General features: G+C 39.8%; 1 protein-coding gene across 1 annotated transcript in view; it reads left to right on the top strand.

Annotated features, from left to right (window-relative positions):
- ZNF407 (zinc finger protein 407) overlaps positions 1 to 21,128 on the top strand; it is a 716,766-nt gene that overhangs the window by 505,091 nt on the left and 190,547 nt on the right. The window contains exon 7 of the mRNA XM_068237071.1: positions 2,820 to 2,940. Within this exon, the coding sequence (XP_068093172.1) occupies positions 2,820 to 2,940 (121 nt within the window). The remainder of the gene's footprint in view (positions 1 to 2,819; positions 2,941 to 21,128) is intronic.

Genomic DNA, 21,128 nt, shown 5'->3' with positions numbered 1-21,128 from the left:
TAATATCAATCATAATTAAGCTCTTAATGTTGAAGTAAAATATCAAATGATAATTAAATAGTGTGTGTGACCAGTTTAGTCTGTCACCTGTTTTTATTTCCCATGCCAAACTTGCTGCTGCAAGCATAAAAAGAGAAGATTGCCCCAGCACTTACATGGAAATTGCTGCTTGAACAAAATAGAGAAATATCATAGTGACCCTTTTACACTGTGCAGCAAGTTGCATTGTGAGAGGATCTCACAGTGTATGGCCAGCTTTACTTTGCCATCGCTAGGCCCAAGCCTGTTTGATAGATGGGAGAATTGGATGAACAAATCAGTCAATTGAAAATCAACACTTACTGGAAAATAAATGAAATGGCCAGGATAGCCTATTTACATAACTATTTACATAATTGATGCATAGCAAGCAGCCATTCTCAAATCTATGCACACATTTTAAGGCATATTATCAGTTTATTAGGGAAAATACACATGACTTTGGCAAGGGGCACAAAAGTTCCACAAAACGTCATCTTCGTTGGATAAAGTTGTCAGGTACATTTTAATGGAAGTAATTTCAAGTAGATCATTAGAGAAAAATGCATTCATTTTAACAAGGTACATTTAGTCAACCCGCAAATTTATTTGATACCTAATAATATATGTAAGTGATAGATTCTTCATAGCCACATTTTAAATCAAGGATGGAAAATGAACTAGATGATTATTGTCATGTCAGTGCAAAGTCTGTACTGCTGCTGGAAGGGAGAATAAGAATATTAAAACGATCAGCTACAGATGAGAGATTTTCCAGCTTTATTTCAATAATGTTCCCTATTAATACTAATTACGCACTGCCCATTTAAAGTCCAGGAGTAAGCTCAGAGGCGGAGAAAGAGGAAACCATCACAAATCTGCGAAGCCATCACTGAACAAGTGCTTCAGTTAATATAGTGAAATAAAATAGCTGCTTGAAGTTATAGCCCGTTCTTCAATATTTTAAGAGATCTTTCCAACGCTGAAAGCCAACAAAAATAAACTTCTGCTTCTCAAACCATGTTAAAATAGTCAAACATGCTTGTTTAGGGCCAGACTTTATTTTTCAAATTATCATAAACCAAAAAAAGTGATTTCCTTCTCACAACATGTGAATTACACTTTGGTAGATAGACCTAATGTGTATTTTATTGCCACCAAGCAAAGCAAAAAGTACAGCAAGAAGTGTACAAATATAATATCAATATGTGCTTGTAAGAATTTCTCAGATGTGTTATATTGGTGATTTTTTTTTTTTTTAATTTTCTATTCATAGCTGAACTCCTGTGTTAAAGTAAGTGCTGCCTGGTTACTCCCACCCACACCTTATCTCTGGTCAGCGGCTTCTTTAAAAATACAATAGGAAGGAAGAACTGCACACCTTTTGCTAGTGGGTGCTGGTGCAGGATCGCCGGCAATTGTAATCCAAAAAGAAAAGTATGGATCCGCACACAGACTTATGCAGGAACAGTGTAATACTTTATGGTCCCATCACACACATGCAATATTCTGAAAGTACACCGACTATTGTTTCGGGCCCCTTAGGGTCTCCTTTTTCAAGGCTAGGACAGAGATATAGTATGTACATATGTCTGTCCTAGCCTTTACAAAGGTGACCCTAAGGGCCCCGAAACGATTGTCTGTGTACAGTCAGAATATTGAACGTGTGTGATGGGACCATACAGTTAAGTCTGTGTGCGGATCCATACTTTTCTTTGTTCTTTAACCTATTTTGGTTCCTGGACGTATGCTGTTGCGTATCTTTTAGAGCAGAGAGGACATTCTGAGTTCAGGCCCCCTTTAATTAACATGCTTTGCTTTCCATGGTTCCACAGGGTTAAAGCAGTAGGATTAGCCATACTATGCCAGGGAAAAAAAAACATACAGGATCTTCTCAAAAAATTAGCATATTGTGATAAAGTTCATTATTTTCTGTAATGTACTGATAAACATTAGACTTTCATATATTTTAGATTCAAATACACACAATTGAAGTAGTTCAAGCCTTTTATTGTTTTAATATTGATGATTTTGGCATACAGCTCATGAAAACCCAAAATTCCTATCTCAAAAAATTAGCATATTTCATCCGACCAATAAAAGAAGGTGTTTTTAAAACAAAAAAAAGTCAACCTTCAAATAATTATGTTCATTTATGCACTCAATACTTGGTCGGGAATCCTTTTGCAGAAATGACTGCTTCAATGCGGCGTGGCATGGAGGCAATCAGCCTGTGGCACTGCTCAGGTGTTATGGAGGCCCAGGATGCTTCGATAGCGGCCTTAAGCTCATCCAGAGTGTTGGGTCTTGCGTCTCTCAACTTTCTCTTCACAATATCCCGCAGATTCTCTATGGGGTTCAGGTCAGGAGAGTTGGCAGGCCAATTGAGCACAGTAATACCATGGTCAGTAAACCATTTACCAGTGGTTTTGGCACTGTGAGCAGGTGCCAGGTCGTGCTAAAAAATGAAATCTTCATCTCCATAAAGCTTAAGAACACTTAAGAAAATAAGTGTTAAGGGCTCTTTTACTCTACATGTGATTCCAATTTCTGATTTTGATGGGATCTTGAATTCCATTCTGATTCTGATGTTTGATGCAATTAAAAAAAAGTCCAGTGTTTTTTGCAGCGTTTTTCTTCTTGTGTTGCTAACATCCAGTGAAAATTGGAATCGCAAATTGTAATTGTATTTTACAGAGTAAAAGAAAACCGAAAAAGATCAGTTTTCAACATTTCATTTAATTTCATACATTCTAAATAATAGTATAATAATTGAATAAATGTTCTGTGATCTTTTACAGGGGAGAAACCATTTAAATGTGAAGAATGTAACTTTGCATCTGCAACGCAGTCCCATTTAACACGACACAAACGGGTCCACACTGGAGAAAAGCCATATATGTGTCCTTGGTGCGATTACAGGTAACAGTATATATACACTCTTTAGAATGGCAGCTGCCGTTGTATTGGGTATGACGACAGTTGTTTAACGTTTGGCCTCTAATGCTACTTAAAGGTCCTCATACATTTTTTTTAATAAAAAAAAAGGAACAGTTCATTTCCTTTTAAACTATTTACTTTCACCGGCATTTACCCCAGTTTAGGTTCCCCACTCAAGGCACTGTTATAATTCACCTTTTTGCTTCGACACCAGACACTTCTTAGAGTTTCACCTCACAGACTGTGAGATAACTTGACTCTCCACACAGCAAGCATTATAAGAGATAGACCGTTCTCAGGCTTCTTCAATATACAAGTAGTTTATTCAGGAAACAGATATACAGATACAGTTCATCATATCTTAGCAAAGCAGATTCTTATTTAGTCATTCCGTTGCATTGCAGCTTCTTGATTACCTTCCTAGTGACGGTAATCAGGTGATCACCTGTCTATACTATGTTACATCTAGACTAACTATGTACGGCATGCATTATACCATATTACATAAAGAAAAGAAATAATTAGGTGTTCCAGTCAGCAGATAGAGAGCATGAAAGTAGGAATCAGAATGCGCTCCTGACTAGGAAAGAGTTAAATGTGACCTCATCTTAGCCATCCCCCAGACCCGACTATTGGCTTAGACCCCTCGTGGTGTCATAATACCCACCTACTCGATTAATATTCCATAAGATATTATGCCCTAGTTGCAAGAATGTGATATTTTGTAAATATGGCTTATGTTGATTGTTCTCGTGGTCCATTTGTCTGAGGCAGTGTAGGCCTGTGGCCTTCCTTCAGGAACAGGTTCTCAGTATCTGCTTGTATCATGTGCTTCAAGCAGACACTGAGATGCTTCTGCCTGCATCACGAAAACCTCTATTTAAAGGTATACTCTGCGAACAAGCCTTTTACCTAAAACTTAGTCCAAATAACTGAGGCCTACTTAAATTATAACAGGCACAGCCATTTTCACCGAACTACCACCTCCTAGGGCACCCCATACTCTAATCATTGCTTTTGGCTCAGTTTTCCTCACTGTGCCCGTTTCCACTGTTCCTCTTCCCTCGTGGAGTACTTTCCTATGGTGGCATCACTACTTACCCCTATACAGCATGCCTTTTATGGCTCCTGGTCCTCTTCTCATTGCATGCTCCATGCTGCTTTTGCATTCTACCATAGTAAGGTGTGACACGTCACCTACAATGTCCATCTAACCTGACGTCATACAGTATGAGCTATGGAGTTCTCCCAGAGCCCGGAAGTAAAGATGGGAAAATGTGTGGCTATGTGACCATTCCTTTTAGCAGCCAAAAATGATACTTACAGGACCAGTGTTTTTAAATTTACTAACAGGGATATGTGAGGGTGCAGGCTAGTATACTTTATTTTCTGGTTGAACTCAATGGTCTTTTTTCAACCCAAATAACTATGTAACTATGTAAAGCGGCATCTGGCAGAACTACTTGATGGTGGGATCATAATAGCTCTGAGCACAAAATAATTACATTGGAGTTCAGTCTTAAACTAAATCCAATAAAAACAGTGTATATTTGTGAACTGTTGATGCCAGTTTATTTACCCCTACTGCTTACACTGTAGGGCTGATTTACTAAACCTAAAGACTGCATTTTATTTAATGACTAGCTTGCTTTGTTATTAGTCTCAAAACCTGATTTGTCAATTGACCCCGAGAGATTAGCATACTTAAATATTTTGGAGTAGTGCCATGCTGAGTGTAACATGCACTCCACTGAGCAACCATATTCCAGCAGTGCATACCAATGTATCTTACTGTCCTGGTTATAAATTATATCAGTGGGTGGCAATTTTATATAAACAAGACTATAACATCAGTTATTTCTTGTGCTGCTGATGGACTGTGTAAAGCTGTGTATTTAGTTCTGAAATGGTGTGGCTCCCAATAAGGAGCTTATCCTTGGTTACCCACGAAGGCACTATGAGAAACCGTCGTTAGAAGGGTAATAGACCTAGCATTTCTAAATCATAGCAATCTTACACCATAAAGATGTATTTTTGCGTACATATCTACAACCCCTGCGTCACAGATTTTTATGATTGCAGTTTCTTAGAACACCTGGCCTTCTGTGAAATTCACTTCTACATGCTGTCAGGCATTCATCATGTCTGAAAATAATTAGTTCACAAAGAATATGAGTAGCAGATTGCCCAGCGAGCTCATGGTTAACCAGAACTCCTAAGAGTTTGTAAGGGGCTAAAAAGGACCAAAAAGCATTCTTACTAAAACGCTATGCTAAACAGATGTGTGCCTTCTTAAAACAGAAGGTATTTGCCATTATTCAGGTTGGCATGAGCATATGACATCTCCCACAATGCATCACTATTCAAATTGTCCCTTTGTTGTCCCTGAAATCTAAACACACCTACAGAAAAGCTGGCATTTCATGATGTAACAGATTATTAACCACTTCAGCCTACAGTGTTGTTCACCTTATGCATCCGAGCAACTTTCTTTCACTAAAGGTGCATCCGAGCAACTTTCACCTCCCATTCATTCGCCTATAACTTTATCACTACTTTTCACACTGAATGATCTATATCTTGTTTTTTCCACCACCATTTAGGTTTTCTTTGGGTGGTACATTTTGCTTAGAATTATTTTATTCTAAATGCATTTTACCAGAAAGATTAAGAAAGAAATGGGAAAAAAAACATTATTTCTCAGTTTTTGGCCATTCTAGTTTGAAATTAATACATGGTTTGAAATTAATACATGCTTCCGTAATTAAAACTCATGTATTTTATTTGCTCATTTGTCCCGGTTATTACACCGTTTAAATTATGTCCCATCACAATTTATGGCGCCGATATTTTATTTGGAAATAAAGGTGCATTTTTTTAATTTGCGCCCATCACTATTTACAAGCTTATAATTAAAAAAAAAATTGTAATTTACTCTCTTGACATGCATATGCAAAAAGTTCAGACACTTAGGTAACTATTTATGGTGTTTTTTTTTATTGTAATTTTTTTATTTCATTTTTATTACCGTGTATTCCGGCGTATAAGACGACCCCCCAACTTTTTCAGTTAAAATATAGTTTGTGATATATTCACCGTATAAGATTACTCCTCTTCCAACGTACACCAAATTAAAAAAAAATCATATACTGGTGCTGTACAGTATGTGGTACCCAGTATATAACAGTATATAGTCAATTGACTGGTTGGATTGGTCAGCTCTCCCTCTCCCTAAGTGGATTGGTCAGCTCTCCTTGTCTACCTGTTTATCAGAGCGGTATGAAAGAATAGATCGCGCTGTGCCCATAAAATACGCCTCTTTCACCCCTTTGGCCCACCCTTGTATCCTATTTACCTCCCTCTCTGCCTCTCAGATCTCACACATATGCGCCTGCGCCGCTTCACTACAGCCCTCAGCAGTAAGATCTGAGAGACAGTAACAGGATAGGGGGTATCACCCAGCATCAATGATACCTGGCGTATAAGACGACCCCCAACTTTTCAGAAGATTTTCAAGGGTTAAAAAGTAGTCTTATATGCAGGAATGTACAGTACATTTTATTTCAGTAATTTTGGGTGTGGGAGGTAAACAGTTAATTTTAAAGTGTAATATAATGTATATAAATTATACAAAAATGTATGTGGGTGTAGTTTTACTGTTTGGCCACAAGATGGCCACAGTCAAAAAGTCCTGGAAGCAAACGATCTCGCTTCCAGGAACTACAAAGATGATGGGAAACTTTTTATTTTCACAGCAAGATTGTGGCCTTTGATAAGAGGTCGTCGGTTTTTCTGCTGGGGACTTAGATCGATGAATGGGAACAATGTTGATCGATGAATGGGAACAAGGCGGCGGGAGCACGCGCGATCGCATGCCCGGCGCTGCTGCAGCAGCGCAGTCTATCTGGACAGATATATCCGTCCAGATAGACTTAAGTGGTTAATTGTACAAAGCCACAATAATCCAACATGCATACAGACTGTTTTAGACTGGTTGATCCTCATCAGTGCATGGGTAATTTGGGGTTCCGGCAGTCCCCAGACCCCAAATTACTTCTCCCTCCGGGTTGCTACGACTCGGAAGGGGAATGATATTTAACGCTGCCAGGGATGTTAGCGGCAGCAAGGTGAGCCATCATTCAGCTCATCCTGCACCCAGCTCACTGACGGCATACATATAAGTACGCCAAAAAATCCCTCTTACTAAGTTTACTATAATTCCCAAGTATTGAGTGAGTATTTCATATATATATATATATATATATATATATATATATATATATATATATATATATATGTATATATAATTTTTGTGTTTGTTTTGAGGGGGGTGGAGCCATATTCCATTCAGATCAGCTCAACCTATTTCAAGTTATACCGACAAAAATTATATCAGCTACATTACCTTTTTGAGCTAAAGAAATACATCCATTCTACAGTGTTTCTAATAATAAATGGCAAAATGAGAGTGTCAAATGGTTTATTTCACAAAGCAGCATTTTGCCTTGACTCATGGATTTATGCATTGTTCACGTAAGTAGAATTCTACATGTGTAAAGTTTTACTGTCAAAAATGTATACCAAGCAATCATATAATGAATAAATGGGTTATCGGGTAGTTAATAAATGAGCAGGCACAGACTTTGATCTTGTTATCTGGTCACTCGTTATATAGTTATTAGGCATTACATTCTGTGGTAGCACTTTGTACATGTAATTTGTTACTTACCCATGTAAAGGATTGCTAGTGTAAAATAATCTGAGGAAATCCTTGCATTACAGTACTATGGTGCTTTGTGAATAAACTGCAGAGTATGCTACCAGTCAGTGGATTAGTGCAGGTTACAATAATAAGCTGCATTGGCTGCTGTTTTGTGCAACCAATTACTTATGTCACAAGTTCTGAGGTTACAAGCAATCAGTACTGCAAACAGATAACTGTCACCACAAGGCCTTGTTTACTCTATACGCCTTGCTGCGTGCATTTCAGCAATGCTTATAGTGTGCATGACATATAAACATCAGAAGTATATAATCTGCACAGTCTGACATTCTCACTTATGCGTTGCGCAGAAGTGCGTTGCGATATCACACTGCTGCAAGCATTCTTGGTCAAAACGCAATGCTGACTCATTCACTGTAGTGGACAAGATAAGCAGTGCAACAGGCAGAAATGAAAATGGCATGCGATCGCGGGCAATGCCATCTGCTTTCTCAGTGCTAGTAAGGCATAACTGCAAAAGGATGCAATCTGCGCTTGTCTTTTTTGAAAATTCTTAGTGCACTCCAAATTGAAATGAAAAAGCTCTTTTTAATAGGGATACATTAACAAAAAAAGTGCACCACCTATCTCTATTTATGACCATTTTAATTGAAAGCAAGCTTTTCCTTAAAATGTCTTTACAATTTTCCCATATAACTTTGATCCACAACATATTTCTCTCCACACCTGATATTTTCTCTTTTTCTCTCCAGCTTTTCCAGCTGCTAAGCTTACTTTTTATTGTGTATGCTTTCCTCTTGTAGAGTAACAGTTGTATTGTACAGGGCTTTAACTCCTCCTTAAAGAGAACCAGAGGTGGGATTTAATTATATTACTGGGGCACAGAGGCTGGTTGTGCACACTAAGACCAGCCTCCTACCCGCCCGCGTCACTTCCCTCCTATCGGCGAGAGGGAAGGGACACGGGCGGGTAGCGCCGATGCAGAGGAGGCGGGGGAGCGGCGCTGACAGACAGCGCTTAGGTAAACACTGTGCTGGCGACACGCTGCGTGTCGCCAGCACTGCGGGGGTATAGCAGCGTGCAGGGGGGACATGGAGGCACACCATGGGGCAACGGAGGCTGGTCTTAGTGTGCACAACCAGCTTCTGTGCCCCAGTAACATAATTAAATCCCACCTCGGGTTCTCTTTAACTTCACTCATATTGTAATATTGGCATAACCCATGAAGATTCTCACAAAGCGCTGATAAACATCTCAGTAACAAACCAATATTAAAGCCTAAAGCATATCACGGCGGTCATTCTCACTTTGAACTTTGCCATGTTTCCCAATATCCCTGCATGTTTTGACCAAGAAATGACCAAAGTCAGAAGATAGCACACCTAAAACTCGTGTTTAAAAGGGAACTGAAGTGAGAAGAACATGGAGGCTGCCATATTTATTTCCTTTTAAACAATACCGGTTGCCTGGCAGCCCTGCTGGTCTATTTGGCTGCAGTATGTCTGAGTAACACCAGTAACAAGCATGCAGCTAATCTTGTCAGGTCTGACATTAATGTCAGAAACACCTCCTATGCTGCATGCTTGTTCAGGGGCTATGACTGAAGGTATTAGAGGCAGAGGATCAACAGGACAGCCAGGCAACTGGTATTTCTTAAAAGGAAACAAATATGGCAGCCTCCATATCCTTCTCACTTCAGTTGTCCTTTAAAAGGAGGCATCTAACATTATTTACAGCTTTCCTGTGTATACATTAGTTTCAGCTGGTGGACGGTGCTTCAGTGAAATTTCATAAGCAGGAGAGTGTTCTACAGACCAGGAAAAATGATTGGTTATTCCAGAAAAATGTGTAAGGTACAGTCTGAGGGTTATAGATAATGTAACAACAAAATACCATGATAGACAATTAAAATACCATAAAACCAAAACACATGAGAAGCTCTCTTCACAGCCACACATTTGCTTCCACTCACACCCATATACCAACAGAAAGATCAGCTAGCCAATGTAATCTTGTTAAAGTGAGGAAATCTTGGAGCACACTACACTTGTGGCGGTTATGTTTAGAAGTAATTAACTGGCATGGCCAAGTGTACCGGTGGTATGGGACACTGGGAGTGAATAAATGTGCTATCTTTGCTGGGCCCAAGTTACCGGGCAATGTAAATATAGTGCATGCAGGCACTTGTGTTAATTGAATTCATACAACATTAGGTGGGTAATCTGTGTTAAAAACCAATAGATTAATGTTAAATGTGACTGGACTGATTTACTGGAGTTTAATATCCCATGGAAGTGACACCAATGTGCTCCAAGATTCCCCCCCCCCCTTCAGAAGATAAGATTAGTTAGCCAGTGTGTCTATGGGTGTGAATGGAATCAAATGTGTAATTTCATGATATTTTAACTGACTCATGGAATTTTTGGGCTCAATAAAGTTGTTATATTTTCTATGTTCCTAATACAATACTGTCATGTTTTTGTAGCATTTACAATTCTTTTTTGGTTAGGCAGTTTGGGGGGGGGGGGGGCTAAGTTCAATGTGATACATTCTGCTGCTATGGAAGGATGATGTACGGCACACGACGGAGTAGCATGGAACAGGTGGGGCCAGCAGTCACACAAGATGATCAAACAGTCTGGATCTCTTACTGATGCATGGAGGAAGGGGGAGGAGAATCAGTGACTGAGTTCTGTATAGACAAATCTTTGGGCTGTACACTAACCATGCGTTCTGTTGCTGTGTAGGGAATTGGAGGGAGAAGCACGTAGCATACAATGAGGAGGAGAAAGGATGTAGAGCAATAGACTCAACTGGTGCTCAATGTGGATTTCTTGCAGTTGTATCAGGGGGAAGAGGTGAAATAGAGGGTTGTGGCACACATGCTAGATTCACAGCAGAGGTGTCTCCAAACAACTGCTTTGTCATATATTTGGTGCTTGAATGCAGTATAGCCGAGAGCCAGCTATTAGTAACAATAATTAATCAGCGCTTTCAAAAAAGTTCTTTAACCACTATAATAGCACCCTGGTGACTCCAAACTTCAACATTCACCATCACCTAGAGATACAGAGGCTTACCAGCCAATCAGGGCCTGCATTACAAGGCTGTATCTGGTATAGTAGAGATTCACAACATCTCCTCAGAACATCTCCATCCATCAGTCCAATGGCCATCAATCATCAATATTTAAATATTTATTCCTCCAATTGACACTCCAATCACCGTATGCAGCGTGACATAGTAATAAGGGAGAACAAATAAACAATCTAAATGCAAACTGTTTAAAGAGAGTCTGAAGCCATTAAAAATACTTCTTTTTACTGGCTATTTATGATAAGCAATATGAGCAGTGCTGAAACATCGCATTCTCGCAGCAGAACGAGGGCTTTATAACTCCCAAATCCCGGGGCAAAATTCTACTACTTTCCAGGTTGTGGATTTTGCTGCCCAGGGAGGCAGAGCTTTGCGCTGTAGCTCTGCCTCTACTGGAGTCAATCTCTGCGGAACTACGCCTCTCCCCACCCCTCTCGGTGAAAGAACACTGAGAGGGGCGGGGAGAGGCGGTGGAGATTGACTCCAGTAGAGGCAGAGCTACAGTGCAAAGCTCTGCCTCTACCAGTAAGAGCTCCCTGATTTTTGCCCTGGGGATTTGGAGGGTATAAAGACATTGTTCTGCCGCGGGAGTGTGGCGTTTCAGGACTGCTCATATTGCTTAACGTAAATAGCCAGTTAAAAGAAGTATTTATTTTGGCTTCAGACTCTCTTTAATGCTTTAAAATTCCATAAAAAATTCCATACAAAAGAAGCAATAACTCACATATGGGGCCCTATGACATAGGGTACCCCAGAAGTAGAACGCACTCTTTAACAAGATGTCCAACAATCAGGAACGACAATGGTGCTGCTCATCTCCTTCCTTTGGGCACCATTGTTGATAATGCAATACTGATAACTGCACATTACAGATATTGTTACAATTGGCATCATCTGTAGAGATGGCCTGAATGGTTCGCCGACGAACGGTTCCTGTCGAACTTCGGTGGCTTGCGTTCGTGGAGAACCGCAAACTTTTCCGGAAGTTCGATTCGCCCCCATAGTGCATCATTAGGGTCAACTTTGACCCTCTACATCACAGTCAGCAGGCACATTGTAGCCAATCAGGCTACACTCCCTCCAGGAGCCCCACCCCGCCTTATAAAAGGCAGGCAGCGTCAGGCTTTTCACTCACTCGTGTGCCTGCAGTAATTAGAGAAGGGAGAGCTGCTGTACAGAGACTTATAGGGAAAGCTTAGTTAGGCTCTTGTAGGCTTCTAAGCTTGCTCCTTGCTGATTCTTATTGCTAAAAAAGCACCTCTTAACAGCTCTTTTGAGAGCTGATCTCGTTCTTGTGATCTTTTTGTGTGTGTGTGTGTGTGTGTGTGTGTGTGTGTGTGTGTGTGTGTGTGTGTGTGTGTGTGTGTGTGTGTGTGTCCCACAGTGTCACTGTGCCTGTCCGGTACCTGTCTGTGTGTGACAGGTGCACATTGTAATACCCATCACTGCATACACCTACCTGCTGTTCACTTCAGTGCACCCACCTACCTAGATGAGCACACACAGTGTGATATTTGATACCACCAGTCACTATACCTGTTCACAGTATGTGTGTGTGACAGGTGCACATTTGTAATACCCATCAATGCATATACCTACCTGTTCAGTGCACCCACCTACCCACGTGAGCGCACGCAGTGTGATATTTAATACCACCAGTCACTCTACCTGTTCACAGTACGTGTGTGTGACAGGTGCACATTTGTAATACCCATCACTGCATATACCTACCTGTTGTGTTCAGTGCACACACCTACCTACGTGAGTGCACGCAGTGTGATATACCACTCCGTGCATACCTGTTAACTGCATCTGTGTGACTGCACATTGTATTAGTCAAGTCAGTGCATACCTTTCACTTCATCCCACAATATGGACAAAACAAAAGGCAGAGGCAGGCCACCTGGCAGGTCTGTTCGAGGTCGCATTGTCGTGATTTCGTGCGGCCCTCGACCAAAGTACAGTGTTCAGAAGAAGGCATGTGCCATCAACCCCCAATATTGTCAGGACATAGTTGAATATTTAACACAGAACACCTCATCTTTCTCAGCTTCCGCACAGAAGCGTGACATATCTTCCTCCTCCTGCTCTGATTCTGGCACCCCACTTAACACTCAGTCGGCCGCCACCACCAAATTGCCATAACCCCAGGGCTCAGCGATGTGGACATTTTATTTGTGTGTCTACCTCAGATGAGAGCAATGCCATCTGTACTCTCTGCCACCGAATATTGAGCCGTGGAAAGACCAAGACCCGCATAGGGACAACTACCTTATGAAGGCACATGATTACAAAGCACAAACTGCAATGGGATGACCACCGGAGGAAAAGCAGCACACCAAAGCAAAGCCACACACCGCAGTGGAAGATACCAGGCCGCAATTTTTTCTCAAAAAAGGCGATACCTAAACTGTACCGTGATGTTGAAAGACAAGTGGTGACATCTCTGGCACACTGCGTTGGGTCAAGGGTCCATCTGACCACGGATGCCTGGTCTGCAAAGCACGCTCAGGCCTGCCCAAAGACTAAGTCAGTCCCCACACACAGCATCTCTGCCTGCACGCTGTGTGACTGCCTGCCCCAAGACTAGGTCACTCCCCACACAGCATTTCTGCCCGCAGGCCGGTTGACTGCCTTCTCCGCCACCACCAACAGGGCCCAGGACTCCAGGTGGATTCCTGAATTTTTAAGGCTGCTGGAAAGCCACCATAACCTGCACTCTCGTCATGGTGCGCACCAGTCCAGCACGGCCGTCACTACACAAACAGCTGTTTGCAGTCACTGCATACCTTTCACTGCATCTTTGACTGCACATTGTATTATACCTGGCAGTCAGTGCATACCTTTCACTTGAATGGATGGCAGACTTGCCCTCCATAACAGATTCTCGTTAAAGGATTTAAAGTTGATTCATCTCATATACAGCAGGGCCTTGAAAGTCCTCCTGTATTGTTATTTTTGGTCACTAAATATGTCAGATGTTTGACCCCTTGAAACATCTTTTCCATCACTTTTCTGGCCAGCATAAGTGTTTCTAGTTTTCAAAGTTCGGCTGCCCATTGAAGTCTATTGCGGCAAACCGAAAGTTCGCGAACCGAATATCGGAGGTTCGGGACATCTCTGATCATCTGGCACCCAAATTAACATCCACCCTTTGGCTATGTACTTAGCTTTACTGGAGAAGGGATTAAAGGATTTTATCTGTGAGTTTGAAGAGGCTTGAATAATGAAATCAGTAATCAACTTGTATCAGTTTTCAGAACAACTACTTTATTGTGTATAATTGCAATGCATTTGTTATTATTATCATTATTGTTGTTATTATTATTGGAGTGGATAGTACCTTTGCACAGCTGCAGACCTGACTTAATGGTGCTTTTTATGTCTACAAACTGACAAATGTTAATGTAAATAGTAGTAATGTTGGGCAAATTTCCTAGTAGAAAATAAATGCTTGGTTAACAAACCACATCGTGTTGGTCTTTTATATTAGCCATGCTTCAGGTTTGTGTGTTCATGTTGGCATATAAAAAAAAAAGTATTCAATTTACATATAAATATTTATGACATTTCATCGATTCAGGATATGTATATAAAGTATGTTGGCTTACTTTACAACTGCCTGTAGCCTTTTTCCGTACACTTGACTGCAATCATAAATATCCTGCACATTAAAAATCATGATCAGCTGCCATATCATTTATTACTGTTCAGAGAAGACCTAAGTGATACCATCACATCCTGATTGGCTGAATCACAAGCTCTAGAGAATCTCTTCTTTTCAGCAAACCTAAATAAAGCTTTGCCGAGTCTTGTGCCACGATTAAAGTGAATTGTTTTCTTAAAGGAAAACATCAAATATTATACTGGCCTTCTCCTTCTAGACCAATCAGATATATTTTATATTTCTTTGTTGAATGTGTAGTTTGTTGACTGAACTGGAGAAAAAATTCTAACGTTTTCCTTTTCACGCATTTCAAATAATATTAAACATGGTTTGTAATTGAGTATTTACTGACCTGTACTGGCCGAATTAATGAATATTTACCTGTAACTGCATAGAAAAATGTGCATCTTAATTATATGTTCTTGTGTAGGAAGACTTTCGATTTTTTATCCCTAGAAACTTATTTGTGTGGAACCGTTCAACAGCCTTTGTAGGCCTATCTTGCATGTTGCAACATCTATTTATCTTTGCATAAAAAGCACTTTGCTAGACTTACAGCCATTTATGATACTTAGGTTATTGGCCTTAATTCACAGAGACCTGTAAAACAAAGCCAATGTTGAGGTGGCGTTATACAAACATCTGTGGCCACTTTTGAAACCTTGTTGAGGATCGCACTCTGGCCTCCTTAGCTGTGAGGAGCCCAAAACGTCATGCTCTGCCAAAGGACCTCTAAACATTGCTGCTGTGCTTGTGACATTTTAAAAAAGTTGTGAACTGAACAAAGTTTATTGACTATCCCTTAGGCTAGGGTCACCATAGACCTAAAAATTGACTATTTTGCGAAGGGAAGACAATTGTATAAATGGACACAACAATGGATTCTATGTAATTTATAGGATCCGTTCAGACATGTCTGTTATCAGTGTATCTATTGTCTTGATTGAAGAAGCGGAATGCAAAGTCCCATCTTGTGTGACTTATGCCAATGGACACAACAAAAGTCTGTAGAATTCCTGAATTTTATGGAGAACAACATTTTGTCTTTGCTATTCTATTGCAAAGTTTGAAGTGCATTTGATCAGTAAAACCATTTATAAACAAAAGTCTGCAGAAATCCATGTTGATGGTAGATTGAAAAAAATAAAAACAAAGTGTACAAAAAGGCTGCACACATGGCTGTTCTACCTGGGCACTGTAGAAACAAAGGGAAAAAATCCATGCTCAAACAACTCCCAATACTAAATAGTAGGAAGTTGTCATCAGGTCTCCCTTGCTGTCCGCTGACTAGAATGACACAGTGGATCTGTTAAAAATGTACATTGGATCCATTGTGACCATGCACTTTGCCAATCCAGCAGTGTGTGCACCTAGCCTTAATGAAAACATTTGTATACTTGGAATATTTGTTATTCAGCTGATCTGTGCACTAAGCAGATATATGCAGTGTCTTATGTCCACTCCTTTCTCCTCTCTCCTTTGTAAATAGAAATAAAATTATTGGTTTAACCAAGCTCTGCTGCTCTCTTCTGATTTTACAGACTGAGAACATTTGGATCTGACCTTTCTGAATTTTCTATTCTAACAATTGATGATATATTATTAAAAATATCAACCAAGACAGAACTATATGTTTTTTTTATATAGAATAAATACATGCTATATGTGAGTGTTGTATTTTACTATTTTTCTCCTTTATATACTTTTAAAGTTTTATTGAGTTACTTCAGGGAAGCATCTCACAATGTAAAGAATGCTTTTTGTGTGATGCCTTCTTTTCAATTTTTTTTTCTTAGCTCAGTTTCAGCTCATTTCATTCATTTTTCCCTGTTTTATTTGAACAATGTCATGAACTTATTTCACCTGTTCTTTTCCATCTGTCATTTCTCCTCCGCAACTCCAGAACCCTGTCTGTCAGCGATGCTGTAAGAAAATGTATAACACATGCGGTAATGAAAGACTGAAGTGCTCATCTCAATTCAACTCACTGATCAAGCCTCTTGAGAACATGGCTGGCGCTTGATTGGGAATAGCAGAATTTAATAAGCTGAATTCCAGTGGCAAAGCTGATTGGATAATTTCTAGTTATGCTGTTGTAACTGGCTATGTATTTTCAGAAATTAATTATATTTACTCATTTCTCTTTAGCTGCATAATGATATAATTGACGACAATTGCAGGTCATTTAAATATTGCACTTCTCTGATAACTTTCAAAATATCATCTTATTAGACATTTCTCTTGTTTTCTTTGAGCCCAATGGACTGATCCACTAAAGAGAGAAATGTTATTCTTGCATGTTTTAATGCAGATTCCCAGTCAGGTTTGCCAGTCTTAGGCCACATACAGACATCAGACCATAGTCTTTGGAAAATGAAAGATCACAGACCAATCTTACCACCCTTCCTGTAATATAAGAGCCATACTCTACACAGTCTTTTCTATGGAGCTGAACTCCCCATCAGACAGAAATCTTTGCAAGATGCTGCACACACAGATGCTGTACAGACACAAAAGATCAGTATCTGCAAAAGATCTGTTCCTGCCAAAAATCCATTCCTGCAAATTGCAATGATAGTCTATGAGATCTGCAGATCATCATACACACATGATTTAACTGATAGTCATCTGCAGATCTGCAGATCTGAAAATCCATCCTGGTGGATCTGATCTGCAGATGAATGTCAGTTAAATCATGTGTGTATGATGATCTGCAGATCTCATAGACTATCATTGCAATTTGCAGGAATGGATTTTTGGCAGGAACAGATCTTTTGCAGATACTGATCTTTTGTGTCTGTACAGCATCTGTGTGTGCAGCATCTTGCAAAGATTTCTGTCTGATGGGGAGTTCAGCTCCATAGAAAAGACTGTGTAGAGTATGGCTCTTATACTACAGGAAGGGTGGTAAGATTGGTCTGTGATCTTTAATTTTCCAAAGACTATGGTCTGATGTCTGTATGTGGCCTTAGAGTGCAATGTTTGCTCTATTCAGTAACATTAATTTAAAAAAAAAGTTTTTAGGAGAAGAGACTTTAGATACCAGCTGCTTGTGGACACGAACCTTGTTCTTGGTGTACGTCAAAAAAGTCCGCCCGGAAATTTGGGCGCCCAGTAATCCGATAGTAAAATATTGGTAAATGTAATGATATTTTACTACTAAGGTGTAAATATGATAAAACAAATGTTGGTATTAAATACCAATATTTTACTATAGCTAAATCTAAGCTTATTCTCACAAAGAACTTTCCCACTACTGATGCCTAACCTTAACCCTCCACGCACTTTGGCTAACCTTAACCCTTCCTATACCATGCCTAATCTTAACCCCCTATGGTTGACCTTTCTTAGTCCATACCTAACCATAACTGTCCACGTCACCCCAACCCACCTTACCTAACCATTCCTCCCCCATGTCTAATCTTAACTTTCTCTGCTTCTGCAACTCCCGCAACCATGGCTAACCTTCCTCCCAACGCCTAACCTTAACTGCCTCCGCTGCCGCAAACCCCCCTCTCACGGCTAACCTTAACCCTTCCTCCCCATGCCTAAACTTAACCGTTGCACTCACATTCCATCCATTGTTAAGATGTCCATTATCGCCAGCAGTGAGTCCAAATAACACTATGTTTCTTAAAAAAATCTGCAACCCCTTCACTACCACATTAAGGTCATGGAGCAAGTCAATATGGGCCCATCTTGAATGCAGTACTGCCAAACTGGCAACTCACTCTGTTCCTGATTGACAGAGTACCTATGCTTTAATTTGTGAACCTTCACATGGAAATACAGTATGTCACACTGACTCATGACAGAAGTATTCATACTCATACTATTTGTATTTGTACTGCTCTTACCTTCTATTGCAACCTAAACGTGATGGTACCAAAGTGGACTAAGCTTGAGCTTAGTTTTTTTGGATTGACCGCCTGGAGTATTTGCTCCTGGGATTATTACCACTGTTATAATGTGTACCTTTGTATGTGGCTGAATGTTATACTTTGCTTAATTTTCCATTTTGATATTTATTTGCAGATGCCCTTATTACCTGTGATTGTACACTAGTGAAATGTTTGCTCTTAACTACGAATACCATGGCCCTTTTGCAATTCACTTTTTCACCTGATTTTTCTCCTAGGAGATAATTTTTCATCTTTAATTCATAATAACTTTTTATCACTTTGCAATGGAAAAGTAAAAAAGTACCAAAAAGTAGGTGAAAAGTTAATATCAAAATGATTTTAAGTATTTGTTTGCTTGCTGGTGGTTTAAAGGGCATTTTATTGACAAGTTTAAAAATATCACCTAGGAGAAAACTGAAGTGAAAAAGTGAATTGCATATGGGCCCATGGGTTCATTTCTTTGAGTAACTGTTAGTATTCATCATTGAGCGAATTAATTCATTGCTGGTGAAGTTGCTTCTGGCTATATATGCTTGAAAATGACTTAGAAGTGTAGCTTGAAAGGGGGCATGGATTGTACAAAATATTACTGTATCATTGTTTACTTTGAATGTCCAATACATTGGTAAACCTAGTGGTTGGCCATTAACAACACAATCCCACTTCCGATCGATCATCTCTGATCGATCAATGTAACCAATTGTAAATGATTGATTGAAGAGTATGTGCAACTGATGTGACAAGATCATGATATCCAATGGCTATGTCAATGGGTCTGATTTAATTATACACTTCCAGTGACCTCTTAGGAATCCTCAGTCGGCAATATAAATGTCCCTTCAAACCTGAACTGGGCATTTAATAAGTTGTCAGCTATTGGCAGTATAAGAACAAAGTAGGGTTGCTGAAGAATTATTATTTTTGTTGTAATTATAGTTTCATGCATGTTCCTTGAGTGTTAATGTTGTGTTACTAAAACCCATGCCGTCCTGGATTGTCCTGAAAGAAGAAATTATTTCCCTGAATCTTTATGTGCAATTACAATCACACATACCACTCATTAGCCTACATTTCAGCAACTCTCACTATGTTCGAGTATGACCAAGATGAGAGTTGCAATCTCTTACCATATGATAGCAAACATTTTTTTAATGCCATCTGAATTTGCTGGATCACATATACCATCCCCATCGGAGTTCTCTGGGGTCACTAACAATACCTCAAAAAGACAACTGAAGCAAGAGGAATATGGAGGCTGCCATATTTATTTCCCTTTAATCCATACCAGTTGCCAGGCTATCCAGCTGATCCCCTACCTCGAATACTTTTAGCCACAGACCATGGACAAGCATGCAGCAGATCAGGTGTTTCTGACCTTACTGTCAGATCTGAAAAGAGTAGCTGCATGCTTATTGCTGGTGTGATTGAGATACTACTGCAGCTAAATAGAACAGCAGGGCGGCCAGGCAACTGGTGTTGTTTAAAAGGAAATAAACATGGCAGGGACCATATCCCTCTTTCTTCAGTTGTCCTTTATTATATCATGCCCAGTGAGTGTGATTTATATTTTATTTTATCAGATGCAGCTGATAAGCAGTGATGTCATCAAGCTGAGCCTGTAGCTGCACAGCCTTGTCATAAGAGAAGCAGGCACTGATGATACACTTGTGTGTATTTGCACATATCCACTATTTCCTGTGGTCTTTAGAGAGATTATTTTCTGATCAGTTTCTGATTCTGGCATACAAGTGGCATAATGGTTATTGAGCTCTGTATGGTTATTTCACATTCTGTAATAGGCATGCTGCACATCCAGGCAATCCTTGTTATGGCATAAGTGAAAACTATATCCTGATGAGTCTAAAAACAGCCCTAGGTTAGAGTATATCATGCTATCAGCTACGTTTATCTTATGTCCTGCGTTATTATACTAATCATATAAAAATCATAGCCTCACGCTATTAAATATCCAAACACAAATTATCAAGTCTGTTTTATAATGTAAAAATGAATATGTTGCTTTGGCTGTAAAAGCACAATCAATGTAACATGATGAGTGAGTTGGTGTTGTAAAAGTAAAACTAATTTTGCCTTCACTTCCATGAGCTATAGTAGGAGGAAGCTTTATTGTCCCTGGGAAGGTGATAAGGCAGAGTAATTGTATATTATACTGTCCTGGAACATCTGCCTGAAGACTGTTGGAGCAATTCATCTATCATGGACCGTACACCATTTTTTGTCTTTCTGCTTTAACCCATCCCCACTGCTGGCCTGCATGAAGGTTTTGATAGGGACTGTGCCTGGGCTGGGGCTCACATTAATCAGCCCCCTTGTTCAACACTCCAGCTGACATAATTACAACCTGCGCACAGCAGTTATTCAAGTCGAGTCCTTGTCACTCGTGCTACGAAACTACACAGCTCAGATCCCCAAGGAGATTGCCTTATCACACTGAACAAGGGCTCACAGGAGTTGAAGAGAATAGAAATGGGAAAATGTCTTCTGGGACTACTATATATTCCTTTTAAATAAGACATTTGAGAGACTTACAAGGGACAAAGGAGTGCCGTACGAGTCCCAAAAAGAACAGGTTATTCTTTTAAAAAGAATAACCCAGAGCATTTTTGTGACATGAGAAATAATAGTTAATGTAGTCATGTTTCTCTTATTCAATAGTGATTGCCTTTTATTTCCCATCTATAAAGATAAAGTATTTTATTGCCAGCTTAAAAGAGCGAACCATCTTTTGTACAGCTTAATGAACTGTTGAACTGTTGCATAG

This window comes from Hyperolius riggenbachi, chromosome 5 (assembly GCF_040937935.1).
Source record: "Hyperolius riggenbachi isolate aHypRig1 chromosome 5, aHypRig1.pri, whole genome shotgun sequence".
NCBI classification, from domain to species: Eukaryota; Metazoa; Chordata; class Amphibia; order Anura; family Hyperoliidae; genus Hyperolius; species Hyperolius riggenbachi.
The sequence above is the reverse complement of the archived record's forward strand: the minus strand, read 5'-3'. Positions and strand labels throughout refer to the sequence as shown.